This window comes from Styela clava, chromosome 7 (genome assembly GCF_964204865.1).
Source record: "Styela clava chromosome 7, kaStyClav1.hap1.2, whole genome shotgun sequence".
Taxonomy (NCBI): Eukaryota; Metazoa; Chordata; class Ascidiacea; order Stolidobranchia; family Styelidae; genus Styela; species Styela clava.
This window is the reverse complement of record NC_135256.1, coordinates 14441808-14465585: the sequence shown is the minus strand read 5'-3', so window position 1 is coordinate 14465585 and position 23778 is coordinate 14441808. Positions and strand designations below refer to the sequence as shown.

Genomic DNA, 23778 nt, shown 5'->3' with positions numbered 1-23778 from the left:
TCCCAAGCAGAATGTCATCATAGATCATCTATCCATCGCTATATAATGACAATACATCCCATTTAATTAAACAATTATTTTTTGCCTGTAATAAATAGTTCAGAGCGTTCCCCTTCACCCAATCATTGAAACATCTACTCGCAGTTTTATTTTTTGTTTTTCAGGTTACTTCAAAGTGATTAAATGAAGTAAAACACATAAGGAAAAAAACAAAAAAAGACTCCCGATATCCTGTGAAATAACAACCTCATTCCCATATCCTTGTCTGAAATCAATACCCAAGAATGAAAAACCTCACTTAGACCCTTTGTAACCAATTTATTTCCACATCCTACTTTACTTAATTATAGTAATTTTACTGTTACCGGTAACTTAATTACTTATTACAATCTGGACTATAATTTGGCAATAATAGGCTCTAATTTGGGGAATGAAATGGTCTCGCCCACCTCTTCATGCACCCAATTCTGGCAACTTTGGTTGGGCAACTTGGCATTTGACTCCAACTATAATCAGCTTGGCAATATGTTTTCAATAGAATCTTCCTTTTATATACCTAATTAACGATTAGAAGATCGATCAATTTGGCAATGGCAACCATTACAAAAATATCAATATGGTGTGGCAGATAATTTTCTTTTCTAGTATTTATTTATTTATTTTTTTGTTTACTGTATAGTATACCCTAAATTTATCGCGTTTCATTCTTACTTAAATAACTTCTCAGTGGTTGTGTGTGTGTGTGGCTGGTGGGTGCATGTGAGCGTGTGTGAAATAACTTGATAATTTTAGGTGAGTAAACACGTACCACTTCCTCTTGGCAAAACCTTTCATCTTATATTTTGTACGTTATAATCCTTATCTAAGGTTTTGTTTGCTCCCCTGATTTCATAATCAGATTTTATTTATTTGTTTTTATCTGTCAAATGTATTGTTATGCTGATTATGGAGTCGAAATAAACTTATACTTATACTTATCTCATTGGTCGGATTCAATCGCTGACAAAGTTACGATCGACCTTTGGACCGCCGTTTACTGCTGCTCGTTTAAATTATACGGTAAACTAGTGCCTCCAACGCGGTGACTGTTTCTGGTCAGTTATAACAATATTTAGTTAGTTGTCGTAGTTACTCGATGTTTTAGTTTAGAATATTTACTAAACGTTAAAACGACCTCAATAAACACCGTTTATACTGTGATAGGTTGTACCTATACCAGAACCAGCCTGACTCAGTCAGTCAGTGGTGGGTATCGAATTTGACTACCGGTACACTAATTGGAACAGTAGAATGATCAGCAAACCGGGTACCAACGTACGTTTGTATTCAAAACCATAATGTTGCAAAAGGCTCAAGGGCTGTCTTGCTAATAGTCATTAACAATTTGCATGAAGGCATTTCGCTGATATACTCCAAAAAATAATTGTGCTACAGCGAAGTATTATTTCAGATAGATTATATTTAGGCAGTAATAGCAATAGTAAAACTGAGTTTTTTGTAAAAGTGTGAGCGAGATATTCGTTTTCTTATCCCTCTTCAGATATATATTTAAAAACCTACCTTTTGGCATGAAGAAAGGTCAAAGTATACTTCTATGTAATTCTCAAAACATTAACTTTTTGTTGCCATAACTTACTTCTTTACATACCGTAATTATCATCTATTCTAACTCTGAACGTACATTTATAAGTTTTGGTGACTTTTTAACACTATCCTTGAATTGGTCATGCAATAGGTTTTCCCACACCTCATATTGGCTCTTTTCCATCAAGAATAATTATGAAATCTTTGCACCAGGTTCAGTTTTTTCTATCTTAGTAATAAAAATGGATGCTATTAACGCATTTGTCAATGCCCCAGGTAACCATGAGATGTTGGCATTGCTGAAAGGGATACGTAATGGAATAGTGTATGGAGCCAAAATCAGATTCCCTCATGCATTGGTTATTACTTTGCTATGGAGAAGAGGATCTATTCAAAATTTGGCAAGGATCATCTTACGAGCAACATATCAACATGCAAAAAATTTGGGGCAGTTTGTGTTTTTGTACAAGCTGATCAATACAATCTTAAGGAGAATGGGAAGTGGAAAGAAAGAACCATGGCAGGTTTTTATATCTGCTTGTGTTGGTGGTTACTATGTATTTGGTGCCAACAATCCCATTAACATGCAGATCAACATGTACCTGCTTTCTCGCATCATATTTGGACTCTGCAGACTGGGTGTTCAGAAAGGTTATTTGCCAAGCCCAAATAAAACTGAAGGTGGGCGTGATCCTTTCCCAATATTTGGTGCAGTCGTATGGGGCATCGTATTGTGGTTGTTTGAATACCACAGGAAAACACTGCAACCATCCTTACAGTCTTCGATGACATATCTGTACGATGATAGCGAGGATTGGAGCAGCATAAGAGACTTTCTCTTGTAATGTTTTTACAGAATTCAATAGATATTTTCATGATCTACAACACTACTTTGCTCATTGCTAACATGATCTAACTCTCGATTAGCAATAACTGAGCTGCTGCAGCATAATTCTTTTTTGAACTTCAACAAAAATAATTCCCTCAATTTTCATATCTGTTTCTGAAAAAAAATATTCTGTGCAATAATATTTGTAAATAAAATTTAATGTGTATCATAATGTTTTTAAGATATCTGGTAAAAATTGAAGCAACTCTTTATCAGATAATAGGTAGTTGCCTTCTTTCCACTTGGCTTTCAAGATTTTTGTTACCATACCAACTGTTTTTCCTTTCGGAACGCCTGCTTCCTGAAAGTAAATATTTTTAGTTGAGATTTAGTATGGTATTTCTCTTGTATATGTTACATAGGTTGACTTGCTTGATAAAACCAGGGCGAGGCGCCGGAAGCAAGTAAAATTTTTGGCAACTCCGGCTCCTACTCAGACAACAAAGTTCTAGTTGAGGGAAAAAATTTTAGCATGCAAGTTTAGATGAGGCATACACGATCAACATAGAATGGAGGGTAAATATTTTAGCATTGGTTACTACTTGTTGATGTGTCTAGTATACTCACCATCAACATTCCCCCAGAAACTGGGAATCTTGGAATATTCCAATTCTGCAGCTGCTGCATCGTTTCAAAATCACCAATATATTTTAAAACCTCTATTAAATAACCTTTATGATTTCCCTCATGTTTTGGAATCTGGAAATGTTAAAAGAAAATAGCTCAGTTTAAAAAAAATCCTTAGTTGACATAGATAAAAATAAGTTAATTCACAATTTAATGATACTTCAATATACTTAGTGCATTGGTAATATTTATCTAACAACGATGTGTGTGTGCATGGTGATAATGTAAAATAACAGTTTTAGACGAATGTTTAATCAATATTTTTCAACTATAAAGATGTGCATTCTCAATTCACAGAAATTAAATATCCCTGACATTCAAAATAATGTATCAAGTACCAGATATCTTTCACTGAGTTTACAATTAATATGTGATGCCTTAAATAAACTGCTCAGGTTATTTGCATTGAATAATATATTCATGTAATAATATAGCATACTGAGTAGACTCTTATTAAACTGGTATATGTGGATACCAAGTTCATATTAAACCATTGAATACAGAATAAGCATCTTGTTAATTACTTACATCAACCAGTATATCTTGACAAAATTTTAATCGTGCTGGATCACACATATTAATTTTGTTTCTATAAGAAACAATAAACAGAGCAATCTTTCTCTCGTTTTTTGAGAACTGTACCCTCTTTTCTAAATTCAAAACCTGCGAAACAAAATTAGCTTGTGTGCTAAACTGATACAGTATAATTTCCTAATGGATAGATATGACTGCATAAAAACGGAATTATATACAGTACTTCTGATTCTGAATGATAGTATAAAATTAGATACCCTATCTGATTGCTAATCATTCCATACTTTAGGGCAAGGGGGGGGCAATCTTTTATACAGAAGGGCCAGATACAAATAGCTGGAACCGCACCTTCCTCCAAAATATGCTACCTGGTAGTTGCAGGCACAAAAATTTCTGTTATTGATCTTATGACATGCACTGAACGCTTGGCACAAGCTAGCTGTTAGGTAACATCATAGGCATAGGGTTTGGAATTACTCGCACGTAACAGAATAAACTAAATTGATAACTCGCTCCGCGGACCGCACAATTTTTCCTGGTGGGCAGCATAATATACCTGCAGGTTGCACACCCATGCTTTATGGCATTTAGTATATTGTATAATTCGTATTTCCCCATGCACAAAACATGTACCGTAATTAATTAATTCAGTATAGATTCCAACCGAATATCTAGTCTTTTGAGTTTGTACTCTAAAATTAAAGAAAATATTTACAAACAAGGAAACTAAGGTAACAATCTTACGTCCTCTTCAGTTTGAAGTAGAGCACTGGCATATGTCATATGATTCGTATTCAAATGAATAGTAGCATTATAAATTTTCTCAAACATGTCCATATCAACTTCCTCAGGGAAACCTTGGAGTTAAAGTGAGAGAATAGTTTTACTTTGTTATGACAGAGAAATTACAAATTATATTATTTCATGGAATACATACTGACAATTCATAAAAAAAAAAAAAAAACGAAATTTGGATGCAAATCATGCAACCTTTGATGCCACAAAGCTGAGTAATTGTATACAAGCTACAAGCATGTCAAGGGCGGACTCACCGATATACGGAAGTAATCCACACTCATGTATCTTTCGCATGATTTTAGCAACATATCGTCCATTCAAAATCATAGTCATCTCTGACCATATTCTTGGCCCAGAAATTATTAACAAGCCACGCCCTTGTGATTTTATAGCTTGAATAGCTTCCTCATTAAACTCCGCTTCAGAATTTGCTATCCTTCCAAAGAACCTATATCAGTAGGTCAGAAATATCAATCCAATTTGAAAAGGAGCAGGTGGTTTAAAAACAGGGCTGAAGAGCCTGGAGCTGATACCAGCTTATGATAATGAATGGAGAGAGAGCTAGCAGAAGATTTATGGTCTCCAGCCTAAATATTTTTTCACATTTATAATTTTCTAGTGCTTCATACAAATCATGAAATCTATAATTTTTTTGACATAATCATTTGGCGAATCACGACTTTTTGTCCGGTTACCAGTTATTTGTTTCAGATGCATGGATTTGATAGTATAGGAAGCCCTAACCGACCAGTAGTTAAGAAATCCAGCAATCCGCTGGCATATATTCATCCCTCAGGATCTGAACCAGTGCAGCGTCAATAGTAGGTAATCATGGTAGTGGTCATTTGTTCATAAACAATATTCTCATTACCTGAAAAATCTCAAAATTCGCAAATAATCTTCACAGATCCTTCTACTAGCATCTCCAACAAATTTCACCTTTTTCTTTATCAAATCATCTTTTCCATTGAAAAAATCTATGACGTTACCATGAAGATCTGGCAAGATAAGATAAATTGAATATAGTATAATGCGTAAAAAATACTATATAATGCGGTGGGCATAAATGTAGGAATCGGAAAAATAGTTTTAAGATTAAACACCATTATAGGTATAGAAATAAAAAATGACAGAAATCTTACCTAAAAATAATGAATTTATAGTCAAATCCCTCCGAGAAGCATCAAGAAACCAATCTTTTGTGAATTCAACTTCAGCATGTCTTCCATCTGTCACTCTGTCAATTCTTAAAGTTGTTATTTCAAAATTTTCTTCATTTATACGGCATGTTACTGTGCCATGAGATTGTCCACCTTCATTAAACATTCTGATATCATTTTTGCTGAACATCTCCTGAATGAGAAAACATGAAAAACATAAGGATTCTTAGTTCTCATAACATTTGTCAGAAAACATATTCATACCATCAACTGCAGAACTGTAAGAACTCTCGCAGCATCCTGTTTTGCTGGTTGTTTAGCAGAGAAATGATATTTGAAAATGGGGTTTACGAGTTCGGAAATTCATATTACAGTATTATAATGGAGCAATACAGCATTAGTATATTATCTTATTCTTTTAACCATGGTTAACAACATTAAATATTTAACATCAAATATTATTTTAAGATATTGTTGTGACTGAACAATTTACATCATTGAACACAGATAAAATGGAAATGTGAAAAAGTTGACTCACAATCATTTGTTTAGGTGTAGCAGTCGTTGCAAAATCTATATCTTTCGGTTTGATTCCACTTAATAAGTCACGAACCGCTCCCCCAGCAATGCTTAGTTCATATCCATTTTCAAGGAATAATGTTCTAACTTTGTTTAACGCTTCAGTAAAGAGAGAATGAAACTCCGGAGAATCAAGTCTCATAACAACTGGTCCAAATGGCTTATAAGTTTGTGTTTTATCCATTTCGTTGCTCGTTCGGTCGATGGACGAGAAATTTTTAAAATCTTTATTGAACCAGAGTGTCTTGGAGTTCCGTTGATGACTAAGAGAATACTTCACAACAGAAATTCTAGTTGAAAAATTAGTTTTCTGTGAAACTTGATAACAAGATATGGTAGAAAATCTTGCACCAGCATTAAATGTTTTTGTATATCTTGCTCCCATTTACCAATATTACTGTAACCCTATACAACTGTTTGCTAACTGTATAAAATGAAATAAAAAGTGAGATGAAATTGCCAAATAGTGCACATAAGTAATGGCAATGCAGCAAAGTATAAATGTTTGTTGGTATTCAACCAAAAAATCGAAATATGGTTGTTCGTTCGAAAATGTGTTTATATATAACAGTGTACTAATTATAAATTACCGCAAGCTCATTTTACACATCGTAAATTTGTAAACAACATTAGTTAACAGTAGTAAATGTAGAAATACCCTCGAGGCAAGTTGCATGATTCGCTAGTCTGCACATATGCGCTCGGCAATTCATATTTCGAGACCAACGATAGTCAAACTCGAATAAGTAAAAATAGCTAACAGGGAAAGAATAATTCATTGGGACAGCACCTGTACTCCACAAGGCAGTCAAAAAGATCAGTTATGCGGCACCGATAATACTACGCAGGGGAATTCCCAGGTCACGTGTTCGGCTCGTGATTAGCGACATGTTTGTTTGGATTAGAACAGCCCTGAGCCAAAGTTTTAATAGGGAGGGGTTGCGCGCCCTTAAAATTGTGCTTTGCGTGGTGGTTTAGTAAGTGAAGCGCTGTTTTTAGCTAAGGCAGTTGGTGTATCACATAGAATTTATTATTGCCCGACTAATTTATCATTCCGTGTGATGAGGAGCATGGTTTTCCGGAAGTATTCGTGACGCCGAAGACAAAAGTCCAGCAAACTTCTCGCGCTAAATTTTGCCCACGAAATTCGAAGTTGCGAATACTGGAATATGATTGGGCTCTGAAAATACATCTAATTGATTGGCTCAGATGAACGTACATCAGTAACTACTCATATCTTTACCAATTCATCTACCAAAAACTTTTTATTTCTGCTCTAATCATTTTTATATATATCGTGTCTTCTGGTTTGACGTAAATATATACTACTACGGTTTGACGAAAACAAAAATAAATTCTCGCCTCTCTATCTGAACAATTGTCAATGTTGCTGTTGCGTTGGAGTAAATATAAAAAAAAACATCTTGAAAAAAAAATCATAATTGTGAGCAATTTCAGAATGTTGAGTCATTGAGTGTTTATCAATTATGACACAAGGGGTGTTGTTTGTAGACAATATATCTGGTGTATTTTTACATTCATATTCTGATTCTGGAGCAATTTAGAAATTCTGATTTAGTTTTAAACAGTTTTGATGTTGAAATGGGAGGTTCACATTGAAGTGTTCATACGTTTCCCAGCAATAAATAGATGAAGCAGTTTAACCATGAAGTACTGCAATTTGACTAGTAACCTATATTTTATCGTCTATACATTTTATATATAAACTTACCTTTTGCAGGGTGCTTGACATTTTAGAAATGGAGGCGTACAATAGATTCATCGATTACTTTATGGACTTTCACAAAGTGCGGAAGTTCCAAGAGTTTTGCGGATTGTCTGCAATAGAACCTTCACAAGATTCCCAATCAAGTCCTGATCAAAGCACAGGAATATTATCAAAAAATTCCCAACATACCCCTCATGATGCATCTTCACCTTCTTATGCAAATGCTCCAATGAAATCAGTGCCAAGGAGTTGTCAAGAAAATAAAGCCCCGAAAAAGCAACCACTCAACTATGCAGTTAATAATAAATTTTTACATCACTTGTTTCTGATGGCATCTATGCTTGGCACTGAAGTGTTCTATATAACAGGAATCCCGATTATATTCTGGAATCTGGACATGTATATGGCAAGAATGGTCATTACAGTTTGGGTTGTCACAATGTAAGTGCATTAAAAAATGTATAGAATAAAATTATCTTTAAGAACAACAAAAATTTTAACTTTTAATAAAGGAAGTCTATGCTATGCAGTTCAGGATTCGCACATATATTATATTTCTGCATTTTATTCCGAGTGTCAAATTTGATTACTTTGTTTTATTTATAAATTGCGATATCATTTTAAATAAAACTTCAACCTATTTAGGTACCTTGGGCAAGCAGCAAAAGATCTCTTACGATGGCCCCGTCCAACTTGGCCTCCTGTTTTCAAATTGGAAACAAGGGTAGAAGCAGAATACGGATTACCTTCAACACATGCAATTGCAGCGACATCAGTGCCATTTACCTTGTTTATTACTGCTATTGGAAGATATGATGTACGTTATGAAGATTAGATTTGTCTAACCTATTTTATTTTTTTTTCTTATACATCAGAAATTTTATGTTTTATGACATTCATTCATTTATTAGCCAGAATTTAAGATCAAATTGAAAAGATTGGTTATTGAGCCAAATTTCTCTGAGTAACAGTCACAAGAGTTAGATAAATATTCCAACTCCAGTTGACACACATGCGTTTCTTATTGATAATGGTCTATTTGTAACTTTTTTCATCATGCGTGAAAATTATTGATATCCATGGATAATTATTGCTGAGATAAGAGTTTCTGTTTTAATAGAAATTCCCAGCTCTATTTAACACACATGCATTTCTTATTGATAAGGTTTCTATTTGTAACTTTTCTTTATATATCATGTGTGAAAATTATTGGTATCAATGGATAATTATTGCTGAGATAAGAGTTTCTGTTTTAATAGAAATTCCCAGCTCTATTTAACACACATGCATTTCTTATTGATAAGGTTTCTATTTGTAACTTTTCTTTATATATCATGTGTGAAAATTATTGGTATCAATGGATAATTATTGCTGAGATAGGTAATGTTAACGCTTTTTCAATAGTGTAATATTAAAACCTCGTGTGTAATATTTTCAATCATTTCCATTCAGGTGAATATCCCACTCTGTTTCTTCCTCGCTACATGTTGGTGTTTGTTGGTTTCGTTAAGTCGACTTTATGTTGGCATGCATTCCATATTAGTGAGTTCAATCCAAGTTTATTCGTGTTCTTCGTTAGTGCACAAACTGATAATCTTTTAATACAGCTTCTATATAGATGATAATATCAATGATATCATGGAATATTACAATATCACAGTTAGTATCTGGAAATCTGCTAATAAAATCCTTTATCCAATTTCATGGACAGTTAGATATTAATAATTGTTGAATGTTTAATAATTTCCTATTTCGTTTCCTGCCCAATTCTTTACTTATTCAAAATAATATCTAGCGTATAATAGTTGTAATACGGAACTCAATTTGTTTCCGGTCGATGTGGATGACTCATTTGATAATTTTCAAAAGAATTTTTCATAAATTGTTCTGAAGATAAGTTACCGTAACTTTATTTTTAATACTCTTGAATATAGATTCTATTTGAAATTTTCCTTTATAATTGTGACGCCAGGTCTTTAAAAAGTGTCATGTTTTTATTTTTGTTTATTTTTTTTCAGGATGTAATGGCAGGAATAGCATTGGCCACAGCCTATTTATATTTTGGGTGGCCGTTCATGGAGATGGTGAATGATTACACAATATTTTCAAAATATGCTCCGTATATCATTATTATATCTCATTTCCTGCTTGGTAAGGAACCATATGTGTATCGAAGTTATTGTCCCTTTCATCTAGGGGGGATATGGTTATTACAAAAAAATAATATGTCATTAATTGAACAGTGTGGGAAATTTGACATTTATGTGAAGCGCAAATTTGTCATTTAATAATGAATATTTAAAAATAATTTTGTTGAGTTACTGTTATTCATGTAAAACAATAGTAAATGAATTCTCTAGTTATTTCTTTTTAAAAAAAAGCTTTTACATGTTATTCAATATGAATTCTATTATATCATAGCACACTCAAATTGTTTTAAATTTAGTAACATCACTGATAAGTATATTTTCAACGTTACCTACTGGTAATGTAATTAACCATTTACAATTACTGAGTTGATAATTTGATTTTGATGTCAGAAATAAAAATTTAGCTTTAGCACACAGTAGAACAATAAATGTGTGCACTGTTAATAACTTCATGAAATGGTTCAAGAGTCGCACACGTCAAAATTCTCAAATTCATGCTCTTGATTGAGATATTTATAAAGGTTTACTATTATTATATATAGGCTACTATTACAATATTAAATATTTTCAGAGATAATGTGAATAATGCCCAGATGATCTTATGAAGTTTTTGTCACTTAAAAAAGTTTTTTGAAGCAATTTATAAAATATGAAAATGTGTAACTGATTACTGTAGAATTTAGTCTGTTCATGTTAAATAAATTTTAGAATATTTCAAACTAAATAATACCATTAACAACAGTATTAATGAAAATATAGTGAAATCAGTAAACTATAATTAAAATATCTTTTACAACTGCAATATAAGCTGTTTTTCATTATTTATCTTTCAGCAATTTTTTATCCAATTGATCCTGACAGATGGAGTACATCAAGAGGAGACACAGTAATTATTTTAGGAGTTGGAGCTGGAGTGCATTGTGCATCGTGGTTTGGAAATTATTATGGTTTCAACTGGTACGATTTATGGTTTCCATTCATTATTTATAGCAATCAATCAGTTCGAATGTAAATTAGTATGTTCTATTTGTATCAACAAATGAAGGGACATGACCATCCGGCAATAAAGTATAAATTTTTTATTTTCTGAAACACAATTTTACCAACTTTATATGTGCATACTGACTATCCACAATTTGTATGGTACCATTACTTGTACCAATGAGGCACATGATTTCCTCATTGTTGGTTCAACACAATATCAAAATTCCCATACAATTCACTGGTGGTGTCATAATGGTTTCATATTATGAAACAATAAAGCTAGCATTTTTAGTATAAAATGTGATTGTATTTTCTCAGTATTCAACAACATATAGAGGGTTCTCTATACAATTTGATACAAAATAGAAAAAAAAGCTGACATCATGCACCATGCCCTATTTAACTTATTCAAATATTTAAACATTATTGTGACAGGGGTGAGTAAACATACCCAAATCTGACTGATATACCATTTCAAATAAGTCATTATTGATCAAAAATGATTTGCAGTTTTATGACAGTCGTTACTGATATTTACTTAATTAAAAAAAATGCATTCCATGTAATGTAATTGAAAGTTTTCCATTTGGAACAATTTCCAAGAAACCTATAACTATTAACCACATAAATTTTTAAATTTAATGTTTCGTGATTCATATACATGTGTACAAGAATTTAAAAAAATAGGAGAGAAGGCATGTGACTAAATCAAACGATCCAATCAATCTGTTAGCATTTCTGTCAAAGTTCACGTTGTGAGAATGTGAGGCTTGTGTAAAATTAGGTAGGAAGCTTTTCTCACATGAGGACTATCCTTGGCCCACACTCACATTTCCTGGCATAATGACTGGCCATTGTGAAGAATGAGTACTGTCAGCTTATGTTTGCATTGCTCACATCATACATATTATATTCAATGGGGTGATAACAGCATGCGCTCGTGATTAAATACAGCGGAAGCCTATTTCGTGTAGTGATAGAATGGCTCTAAGCCAATATATTGAATAGGCCTAATAAAAGTAATATGACCATCTAATGTTATTGATGATAAAATGCCAATAATTTTGTGATTCGTTTGGTTTTCAAATTGAATCTTAGTAGAAATCTTTTGATTGAATGTACAGTATGCAAGCAAGAAATTCATATGAGTTATCAAACACGAAAATCTTCCTTCTATACTCGATAATGTTACACTATTATTAACATTTTTTTTTTTCGAAACATTGGGGAAATGATTTTTATTTATTTATTTTTTTTTTTATTATTATTTTTTTTTTATTTGTATTAAATTCATGGACAACCACACCCTACTTTGGAATATTTGTAAAATTTAATTACTTGACTCAGGTTTCTCAAAATATCGAATATTATATTTCCAATTTACTGTGTGTTACACATACTTATAATAAAACTTATCAAATGTTCATAATATATATTTTTAGAATATTATAACTGCAATTTTTTGGGAATATCACATATTAATACTTCACACATGAAATTTATGCAGCTAAACATACATCAATTGATGCATGTGATTGATCTTTCACTTTATCTTATTACCTAATAGGCATGACCAGCCTTTATAATGTTTCAATTTTCTCTTTTTATTTAATAAGTGCATTGAAATATTTGCGCTTTGGTTTATTATACTACCTTGTAGCATCAAGGTAGTTTAATCATTGACTTTTGTCCAGTCCAATTTGACATTCTAGATGCATAGGCGAAATAACTGGTGGAAGTAGTAATTGGTGAGTATCAGTACTCAGTACATACAAAGACAAACAGTTTAGCACATTCACTCTCATGGTTTTTAGACGAGGTGCAAAGTATACATAGCGTAATGAGCGATTTAATGTTCAGCGTGTCCCTTGAGCAAACAATCAAACATGCTCTGAATAATAAATGTGCATTGGGAAAATTGTATTTTACATTTTCAAGTAATTATTTTATTTTTTAAGGGAACCGGCGGGTGAGATGCCATATGCCGTTGCTCTTCCAACATTATACCAATTTGGAATTGGTGTTGTACGATATGTGTTTGGAATTGCAGTACTTCTGTTGGTTCGAGCTCTAATGAAATATATTAGTCTCCTAATTCTTTGCCATGCTGTAAGTGTACCTAAAGATGATGAGATGTCCCGAAGACGTACAGAAATCGAAGTGCCATACAAGTTTGTTACTTACGCGTGTGTTGGTTTCAGTGCAAATTTCATTGTCCCAATGATTCTACAACATGTTGGTCTTGTTTTATAGTTGAATAGTTTTAAAATATAATTGCCACACTTTAATTTTCGTCCAGGCAAATTTAGTGTTTAAACAATTTTTCGTGCAAATATACTTACAATTCTACCAAAGAAGTTATTGAAAAATCAATTTTTTGATTTATACAATAAAGATGTGATAATTCAATGATTTGCTTTTCCTAAACCTTACTATTTTAAATATATCTAAAATGGCAATATAAATTTAATGCAACTATTGCATTGCATCACTATTACACCACTTCACAATTTTAGAATGACTTTTATCATTGTTGCAACTATTTCAGTACTACTTTCATCAGATACTACAATCTGCGACATTTCCTCTTTTGCGTTTCGAGAATTTTAATCGTACATTGAATCACTGCAGTGCCAAAGCAAAAAGTTTCAAAATAACAAAAGATCTATTAGAACCATTAATAAACTTTTCACTCTAAATAATATGTCCTGGCCAAAGTATGATGCTCATGAATGCTTGTGAATGATAAAATTTTGTCAATCTTTCGAAATTATTTTTTGAATTTTGTTTGTACTATGTTATAGTGAAATAATTTCTTTCTGGCATTAGTACCTGCTGTAAATTATTTCAACGACCCTGTACACCTTTGTTTTTGGAGTCACAACTAAGATTGAGTTGAATTTGGCATGTGGGTTGGATTCCATATTACTCAAAAACTATTTGGGTGGTATTATTTCCTTTGTTAAATATTTTTAAAATCGTACTCAATGGCAAAAAGACTAATTAATTATTCAAGTTTGATTGTTTTTTCCAAAGCTTGGATTTAAGTTGTATAATGATTTTTTTTAATAATGATATTTAAACATATAAAATTACTAATTGAATTTACCACAACTAATAATATCTTGTATGTTAATGTAGCCATACTTCTAATGAAACCTCATTTTCTTGTTTTTAATTATGCATAAGCCTTAATTATTGTTTCTTAATTGTTTCATCATTTCCAATGCAGCCTTGTTGTACGTTTGAGGTGTTTTTTTTTTAGTATTTTTGCAGGCAGTAGTTTGTATTTTCTTAATTTTTCTGAACTTGATATCTCATTATCTCATTTGCAGTGACCAAACTGTGTTGAACTAAAGTTATTTTAAATTAAACTAGATATGCTAGTTATGGTTAAGCTCAAGTAATAAGATAATTTTATTTGCTACAGTTTGTAAGTACTATTGATTTTGCATTTTTTTTTATTGCAAGTCGACTTTTTCAGAAAATTGGATTAGCAGCTTCCATATTTCCACCATTTTAAATGCCTGATTTAGATTACGATTGTCATAATTTGTCACACTTTTACAAGTACTATCATTTTTGAACACTATATTTCAATTATGTTCCACCAATGAATGTATAAGGAAAATGCAGAATATTCTAGCATTGATTAAAAAATGATTTGTATCGAATATGTGCTATTTACTCCATCCATCTATTAAAGTCGAAAATATATTTTTTCTTTATTTTTAAAAAATGAAATTTTATCATGATTATATATTTTTTCATCGTATCATGTAGTACTGGCATTTTGTATTACAGTTGGTACAGTACAACCAAATTTTTGATGTTTTTGATCATTCCTTCTGTAACTATTGTTATACATATAATACTATTGTTTACCATTTAATGGGCAAAATATGAACACTTAAACTGCATGATATGAAAATCACAAATTTGTCGTCAATTAATGAAATTTATTGTTGCAAAATAGACTTGAATTTTCCCGCAATTATGCAATGTGAAGTGAAAATGGAGTTGAGCTGTTTTGTTTTTCTTTTTGTATTCTGGTTGAAAAACATAATTTAGTGTCTAAATTTTAGACAGTACACTGAGTAGAATTATATTTTTATTAACAGTTCTGGGAGGCATTGATATAACCCCTATATTGGTAATTAAAGCTTTACAAATTTCTGTAATCTAATTGATCCTTCACAGAGGTGACTCTCCAAATCATGAATCAACACTATCCTCTTTGCAAAATCTTCATTCCAAGTTACATATCTACTTTGAATTTCAATCAAATATATTGAAACTTAATAGTGTTTCGCGTTGACCTGATTTTATGAATGATCTTTTGCTATTTCTGCAACTCATTCTTTGTGAAAGATTGGGGATAACATGAAATTGGTGATATGTGTAACAGTGTAAGTTAGTGTTTTTTTTCGTTTTGTTTCTTTCCACAAATCAATGCATAATTAATATTTTTTTCAATTCTTAAAGTGATAGCATCTGATATTGAGGGCAACCAATGATTACAAATGCTTGAGCTTGTGTTATTTTATTAACCATTTTATTGTTAATTACACCACTAACACTTATCAATTTAATTTTGGATAAAAGGAAAAAATACTTAACAGTGCATACTTTTGTTTCCTTAGTGTAGGATATGAGAAAACAATAAAAGTGGAAACATGGTTAAAGGATGCTAGTGTACCAGCATGCTGAGAGGTAATTATAGAAGTGTATTGCGCCTCTAATAAACACGGCATAATACCGGGTAGTGTAGTAAAACAATAGTTTTTTTTTTCGAGGAGACAGCATGGAATGAAGTTTAGAGAACAAACTCCGACGTGGTATCTGCAAAATAAGCCCATGGAGCAACAGTGCTTCTTTGCTCGAATGGATTCTGGAAGCCAGGGTACAGTCACCATTGCAGTGATGTGTTGTATAGGTTTATTTCCACTCCATAATCAGCATAATAGACGACAAAGTAATTGATAAAAACGAAACAAATAAAACTGATTATAGAATCGGGAAAGCAAACAAAACCTCAAGTGAGGTTTGAAACGTACAGATTTTAGATGGAAAGGTATTAATAAAAGAAGTAGTACGTGTTCGCTTACTCAAAAGTATCAAAACTAATTAAGGCACGCACGCACACACACAATCACCGAGATATGATAAGATCGGAAGAGAAAAAAGCGATACACAAAATCAATCAATCTCCCAGTTAAAAACGCATCCAGCAACTATTGAAAAATTCTACTTCTATCAATCAATATACTATTATGCGTTTTATTCAATACCATGAGACAGTCTACCACCAAAGCAGTCTTGGTAGCTAAAGCGTAGTGCTTGGAAACAATACTTTGTTCGGGTGGAACATTTCAAAATTCGGTGCTTCAGAAGTATGCGCACCAAGATGTCGCACAACCTGAATCCTAACCAATACACACATACTATGTTCAGGTTGTGCGCCATCTTGGTGCAGATACTTCTGGAGGTCCCAAAATTCTGTCTATCATAAAAAGGGCGATCTAGAAGTATGTGCACCAAGATGGCGCACAAACTGAACATAATAGTTGTACCAGGTTAGGGTTCAGGTTGTGCGCCATCTTGGTGCACATACATCTATAGCGCCCTTTTTATGATATTTCGCTGCCATTATGATATTCTGACCATTTTTCCGCTTTGTTCTACTTTTCGTCCTTGTTCTCTACACCTTACGTTGCACGGAGAGGGGTATTTTCACAATTCACTCCAAACTTCAAGCAGGCAGGAACATCATATCAACTAAAATTGCTTACGTTCTTGTATAGGATACTACTGGTCAGAATAGATTTGTGCAAGACAAAACAAAATTTAATCATGTCAAAAATTTCATTTCTTCTTCTGCATTTACTGCAAACCTACCGGAGGGAGGTTAAAACTTTCTGTTCACAAAACTTCAACGTTCCAAGTTAACATTCTAACGTTCCAAATTCGGTTGGCTGTATGCGCCCATCTCAGTATTGTAATGTATTGCTAAAATAACCCAAATAAACAGTGTTGATTAGTCTATAAGTTGCGTGTAAATCTACAGACTTGGTGTTTTAAATAAAATTTGAAAACATGGTACTTGTCTGAATGCAAACTCGAGTTCGATCCCCACCTTAGTTGATACACCTAAAGGCATTAACCTGAGGTAATAAAATAATACCCAACCCGAATATGTATGTCGTTTTAATCGCATTTCAGAGCATTTACACTAAATTGTGTGCGATGAAATATTTTCTATTATGTGTGCTCGGGACTTATTTTCTCTGATGTGTGCTTCGATTTTTTGCGACGAATGTAGGGTTAGCGAACAGCCAAAAACGGCAAATTTGAAAGCCAAAATTATAATGCACTAAAATACAAAGCAGGCTTCAGTCAAAAATTGGAAAATAAAATAAAATTACGCAATAGAATTGCAGCACTTCCGCTTGCTTAAAACGGGAAGTCTAGGTCAGATGACAAACCACAGTATAGCGTAGCCATTGCAGCACAGCTAATGCAACTTAAAAAAAAATGTTATTTTATTATTCAAATTCTTTGAATAAACAATTACGAAAATCTGACTACAAGGCCGCCACAGCAATAGCAATTTACATCGGTACCCGTAAGACCTCTGAGCACCCACAAATACACGTGTACACTTTGTGATTGTGACCAACTATTGACCCCCAGCCTTGCATCATGAATTTTGTTTTATATTGGTGATGCAAAACGCACATATATATGCTGTTCAATAAAGCAATTTGTTAGAAATCCATATTCTATTATTTTTATTTATTTGCATCAATCCCATTCAAAATTAAAATAATATTGGACAAACAAAATAAATGAACAACATAAGAATACAATCAGTGACGATGACATCATGTACAATTCCGGGTTCGGCAAAGGGCCAAAATTAAAGGTTGCAATTCATTGGCGGGCCGCACATATTTTTAGAAAGTTAAAAACCGAAGGAATGGCCAATAAATCACATTTTTTCACACAGATTTCAGTTTAATTTCAAGCAGTGCGCGAAGACTGATCATTTGAATATTTTCTGCGTCATTAAACCATTTGCACATAGCATCAACTTTTTTACGTTCTGTTGCCAATCAATTATAGGCTCATTATTCATTAAACGAGTGATTGTGAATTGTATACTTGTTAGGTTATAATATAATTTAGTGTCTTAAAACAAATTCTGTCACGTAAAGAATATAATCGTCAATACGGCTTGAAGCGTCGCGGGCCGGACCCCGATGTACATGGACACAGTTTCTCAGAGATAAATGAAATAGAAACGCCATCAGCCTACAGTGCCAGAGCAATATATATATATATATATGCATATACCGTATCATAACGGGCTATCTTTAATCATGCTTCCTTAATTTCATTGCACGTATTTTGATGTCACATATTACAACAATCACGTCTAATAATAAACGTTTTGTCGTGTACTGATTTTGATGCTAATATCAAGAAGTTTTCGTTTATAATATGTAAAAATTCAATCATGGCCGAAAATTGTTCACACTAAATGTGCATTGATGAAGTGTATTCATTTCTATGACATGTGTTAGTAATAGACTGTGCTTGGTAAAGCCCACGCTCAAAAAGCACATCGGGTTCAGGTCTCTCGAGAATACTTCCTACTGTGAGAGTTAAATCTGTAGTGTACAAGATATCAGTAGACCTTTGAAGATGATTGTCACGAAATTTATATCAATGCTGTTCATCAGCTACTGGTGTTTTGCAGAAAAAGACTGTAAGTACTTTGTGTTGCATTCAGTTTCCGGTTGATTCGTTGTAATATGTGAAAGACTTATATATAAATCAAGTTTAGGATGTATGCATGCGTAAATATTAAATAAACATTTAGCTAGTGTGTATTTGAATACCACTGGTCGTTTCATTATATTTGTCTTGTATAGTATAAGTTCCGATAAGAGGGCATCTTACAATTTGCCAAAATTGTAACAAAATAAAAATATATTATTAGGTGATCGATATACAAAATAGTTCGTCGATTTGATCTATTTTGATTTCTTGTTTTTGATTTGTTTCGCTGCCTGTCAATATTGTATCTCAGACTGTTTCATACAAGCAGTTCCATATAGGTATAATGTTTTTTAGCAAACAAAGTTTCATCAGACGAAGATTCGTGCCAACGGGATGATCCGAACTGTCAGGAGTTTGTCTTCAAATCGGTAATTATTGCGTTACTGCAATTTTTGTACTTGGTCTTGATGATATACGACGCTAAATCTTGAATTATACTTGTGCTATTTAATTTTATAGTCTTTACTTGATCAGGTTTTAAACATTACTATCGTATCAAAGCGTCCATAAGTTCAATTCTAAAAGGCCCATTTATTGCATTAGAACTGGAAGACAACAGTCTATCAAAACATGTATTCGAAACTACCCATACTTTATTTTAAAATTATTAAAAATCAAATGCATTCCGGGCGATGAAAATTAAAGCACATTTCATTCGTTTTTACAGCTGGAAGATTTGGAAGGTAAGTTACGTCTACTAAAATTTGCTACCTTCACGCTTGTCATTTATGCAATCTGAGCGAGGGAGGAGTGGAGACGATATTGTTCTTCGATGTGTGGCCTATCTCAGTTAAACCATTTATGGAAGCAAATAATTTATATAGATATAAAAAGCGGTTATGTATTCTTTGAGTATCGAACAAGTTAAAAAGCTTGCGTGAATTTTGTACTATTCTAAATCAATAACACATACAAGTTATTAGGAAATTATTCGCAAATTCAAATTCTAGTTGTTTGGTATCCTGACTCTCAGGAAGGCATTTCGAGTTTTTGTTACTATTGGAGCCATTCCAAAATTTTTGTACTTTTATCAATTAAAAATACGTGAATATATACGTTCCGTGAAATCGAACATTCATATTTTTATACTATGAATGATAATATTATTGTAGTGAGGCTAACCGTATAATAAGTCATAACGCCACAAATTATTACATTGTGTTACTAGATTAACAAATTGTTCCCATAATATATTTCATAGAACGTTTCAAGAAAGGCGGAGATGTTCAGAAATTTATATCGCAATATGCGACTGGTGAATCTGTCGACTCGAGTAGTGTCTGTGAAAATATAGGTTACGGACCAACAGGTACTCCTATTGACCACTTACTGATTACTTATTCAATAAATTTATAAGGCCGAGAATTTTCATTAATATTTAGATAAGCATGATTGTTAGCGCTCTGTTCTGAACGTTAAGAATCCACATACCATGACACCGGTGAATACGCTTTAAACTCCGTCAGAGCTAGACCCCCAACTGTCGTAGTTTTTGGACACGTAGTGGACATAATGATCGTTTCAATATTATGTTGTTGTTGTTCTTTGACACGTTTCGAAGAAATCGCTTTTCTTTTTGATTACTGGACCACTACTGCTTTGAAATTTTCAGTGAGTAAAGCTTATATATTTTTCGCTAGAGAGCTATTACTTTTATTTTTTGTTATGACGTCATCAAAATTATGTGACGCTACGTGTCCATATATTTGAGCATAGCTCTTTTGCTTTTATTTATTTAGATACACGATGGTTGTTTACGGTTTTCCGTGCCCTCTCTCTCCGTTGCTATCTCTCGAAAAGAAGTTGAAAATCCTATATCGCTTTTGAATATGTATATATATATTCCAACCTCTGTCTAATAATTAACATGCTTTCAACCAATGTGTGCAAAACAGTCATTACAGAATCTGCATCAGCCGTTACAGAAAGTAAAGGTCCAGTGACAACCCCAAACCAATTACTAGAAGACATATCGACTCCAGACACCTCAGCAGGTGTAGTTACCTCGGACAAAGACAAGCACAAAGCCAGATGCAACAATAACATACTAACGTTAAACTGCACAAATGCCAAAATTTGGAATATCAATATGTCTATAGAGAAAACTCCGTAAGTTTGGCTTTTTCGAGCATAATAAGGAATATCTCATAAATCACACAGTCACCGATTTGACTCAAAAACTATAACTATCAGGAAAACTGAATAAAAACGTGAACAAGTTATTTAATTTACGTAATGCAAACTTTCAAATAATTCTATTCGTACTCATTGTAACCCACTCATAGTAATTCTACGCCAGGCTACCTCCCATTTATCATAAATAAATAAAAATTACACAGAGCGGTAAAAATCATTTTTTAAATACCCAGGTATATGGAAAAGGCAGAAGAGTGTTGTAACGGAAAGCAGAGCTGTCGTATCGAAACAAATATCAACGAGGGAAACATTTGTTCCTCCTGGAATGAAGAATTATGGATCAAATACGAATGTGACGAAGGTATGCCATTTAGGTATTTTCTTCGAAGAGAAAATTTCATAATATATATATCTGGTTTGATGAGACAATCAAACACTGTAATTACATATTTGTTACAGTGATGTTTCACGGTTTCCTATTACAATTCGTCTCAAGTAACTGAGAAAGAATTTTTATTTTAGATAAGATGCGATACAAAAGATCTAAAAAAAGTAACGGAAAAAAAGGAAAAGCGGAAAAAGGGAAACATTTTTCCTCTGGTACTATTTGCACCGCTACAAGTGGGTCTGACACAAGTGGATCAAGTTCCTGACAACTAAGATAAGAAGCTAATAAATGCCTATTTAACGCCCTACTCAACGCGAACGTGAGCATATACAATTAATAATTCACAGAACAATTATAAATTATATAACAATAAAGACACAAGTGGATCAAGTTCCTGACAACTAAGATAAGAAGCCAATGAATGCCTATTTAACGCCCTTACACGACGTTAACGTGAGCATATACAATTTATAATTTACAGAACAATTATAAATTGTATAACAATAAAACAAATTGTAAACGATTTTGCCAACATTAACCAGGGAGAGGTATTTACAACTGGGATTTCTGTACTAAACTTAAGCATGGAATAAATAATTTGAGGCGCATCATTTGTGTAATACATATGGTTCAGAAAACTGGACATTGCGAACAATTCTTCGACATTGGATTTTAACATAAAAATATGTTATTGGTCAGCTTTGGTAATTTTTTGAGCCTGTGGTCAACTCTCCGACAAGATGACGCACACAAAAGAATATAGAACGATTGTCTTTCTCGCTGTACCATGGCCGGCTAAGAAGAAAAATAGTGTATGTTTTGCGATAAACTGTGCTGCACACTTCCGAATTATATATATATAAATATGTTTATATTACACTTTCTTCCGTCATGTGCGAACCATTGTTCTGCGTTTTCATTTTCCCTGCATTTACAATTCTGTCTAACATAATATATCGAATTAACCCATTATTCACACGTGAAGTACCTTTTTCATTTTATAGGTCAAACAGCTTCTTTGTATGATATGTTCTTGCGTATTTTTAATATATTACGCATATACGAGTAAGGCTAAAAAGAAACGGGACTGACGTCACAGATTGTGCAACACGATTAACCATCGGTAATCAACACTTTTGCAGTGTGGCGTAATATGTGTTCTTTGCTTAACAGCTGTTTTGACACAATATCGCAATTATTTTTGCTTTTCAGGAACCATAAGTGAATGTGATTAATTTCTTGTTGAAAAAAATGCTGTGCAAGGTCTGATGGAGTTTTTTGGCGATAGGGGGTTCAATTAAAGAATGACGAAGAATGAATGTAAATGAATTTTTGATAGAAATGTATTAATAAACATTCTCATGTAGTATAAATCAACCTGATAATGAAACTCGCTAGATGCAACATTTGCACATATCGCAGATTCACATACACATGCTGAGATTAGAATCAGTTCCAGGTAGAGGAATCCGAGCTTGCTTAGATTTTAGACTTGATATGTTTTAGTTAAATGCCGATTAAATATTGACCCTTTGTGGGGATTGCTTGCATTTTATATAACATAAGAATTTTAGATGATTATTTTTGAAGTCTGATGATTAGACAATGACTCGACAACGCGTGGTATACATTCCATTTAGAAAAAGATATATCATCTTCAATCATCGAACTCACTAACAGTAAGTTCCTTCATTCCAAAACATGCGAGAGACCTCCAGAAGTATGTGCACCAAGATGGCGCACAACCTGAACATAGTATGTGTACACATCCAGGCATGTACAGCCCTAGATTTATTTTTTTCTCTCTTTTATTATGTAAATGGCGCGGCGGTGTGGCTAATCGTGCTAAGCGTTAGGAATACGCTCGCCACCGCATCTCTGATTACTCTGCGTTGGTTCGCAGGTTCGAATCCCATACGGGGATAGTTATGTGCGAGAGGATTGCTGGGCTCCTCATCGCCGTAGGGTGGTTCACGTAACCTTCCTCCACCATCAAGTCCATGCTACCGAAAACAAAAAACTAACTAACCGAAAATCGGGACAATGCGGATTTTATTTCGAGGTTTAGTAATAATAACACTTCTACCATGTCATCGCGGATATATGCGTACGCCATAATTAGCTGTAGATCTCTACTTGTCTTTAGATTAGAAAAAAAATAGTTTACTATTTATTTAGATTACAGAGAAGAATCCTCCCTACATTACGACAATGTTAGGTGAAGTATTGAACATAATATTTATGACATAACAATAGAGTGGTTTTCTTTCTCGCTGAACTGAGTCATAAATCTGGGATAAATCATAGATGTGCTGCCTTCGTTAAAAAAAACACTCTTGTAATACGGTATTATCAAATAAAAAAAGTATTTATGA

At 33.1% G+C, this 23778-nt stretch overlaps 4 protein-coding genes across 5 annotated transcripts; 3 read left to right on the top strand and 1 right to left on the bottom strand.

Moving 5' to 3' along the window:
• The first annotated feature begins 1762 nt into the window (after positions 1–1762).
• Positions 1763–2766, top strand: LOC120328717 (peroxisomal membrane protein 4-like). Its single transcript, XM_039395248.2, has one exon. The coding sequence runs from the start codon at positions 1827–1829 to the stop codon at positions 2427–2429; it is 603 nt and encodes a 200-aa protein (XP_039251182.2). The 5' UTR covers positions 1763–1826; the 3' UTR covers positions 2430–2766.
• On the bottom strand, positions 2616–6915 carry LOC120328716 (CCA tRNA nucleotidyltransferase 1, mitochondrial-like). The gene is made up of 8 exons (XM_039395246.2): positions 6131–6915; positions 5575–5785; positions 5304–5430; positions 4687–4880; positions 4379–4491; positions 3629–3763; positions 3041–3172; positions 2616–2774 (listed from the first exon to the last, which is right to left on the bottom strand). Exons 1-8 carry the CDS (start codon positions 6554–6556, stop codon positions 2640–2642), a joined length of 1473 nt encoding a protein of 490 aa, XP_039251180.2. The 5' UTR covers positions 6557–6915; the 3' UTR covers positions 2616–2639.
• Positions 6916–7065: 150 nt separating this feature from the next.
• Positions 7066–15658, top strand: LOC120328410 (sphingosine-1-phosphate phosphatase 2-like). The gene is made up of 6 exons (XM_039394881.2): positions 7066–8341; positions 8546–8717; positions 9353–9442; positions 9919–10051; positions 10884–11007; positions 12993–15658. The coding sequence occupies exons 1-6, from the start codon at positions 7932–7934 to the stop codon at positions 13285–13287; spliced, it is 1224 nt and encodes a 407-aa protein (XP_039250815.2). The 5' UTR covers positions 7066–7931; the 3' UTR covers positions 13288–15658.
• A 2850-nt stretch (positions 15659–18508) lies between these two features.
• LOC120328335 (uncharacterized) lies at positions 18509–22669 on the top strand. Of its 2 annotated transcripts, XR_013477293.1 has the most exons (8): positions 18509–18805; positions 19174–19247; positions 19547–19562; positions 20081–20188; positions 20775–20988; positions 21249–21376; positions 21538–22526; positions 22616–22669. XR_013477293.1 is itself a non-coding variant. In XM_039394792.2 (7 exons), exons 1-7 carry the CDS (start codon positions 18742–18744, stop codon positions 21666–21668), a joined length of 735 nt encoding a protein of 244 aa, XP_039250726.2. In that variant the 5' UTR covers positions 18509–18741; the 3' UTR covers positions 21669–22669. The 2 variants fall into 2 exon arrangements, 1 of the variants encoding a protein (XP_039250726.2); XM_039394792.2 differs by having other exon boundaries at positions 21538–22669.
• The last annotated feature ends 1109 nt before the right edge of the window (positions 22670–23778 follow it).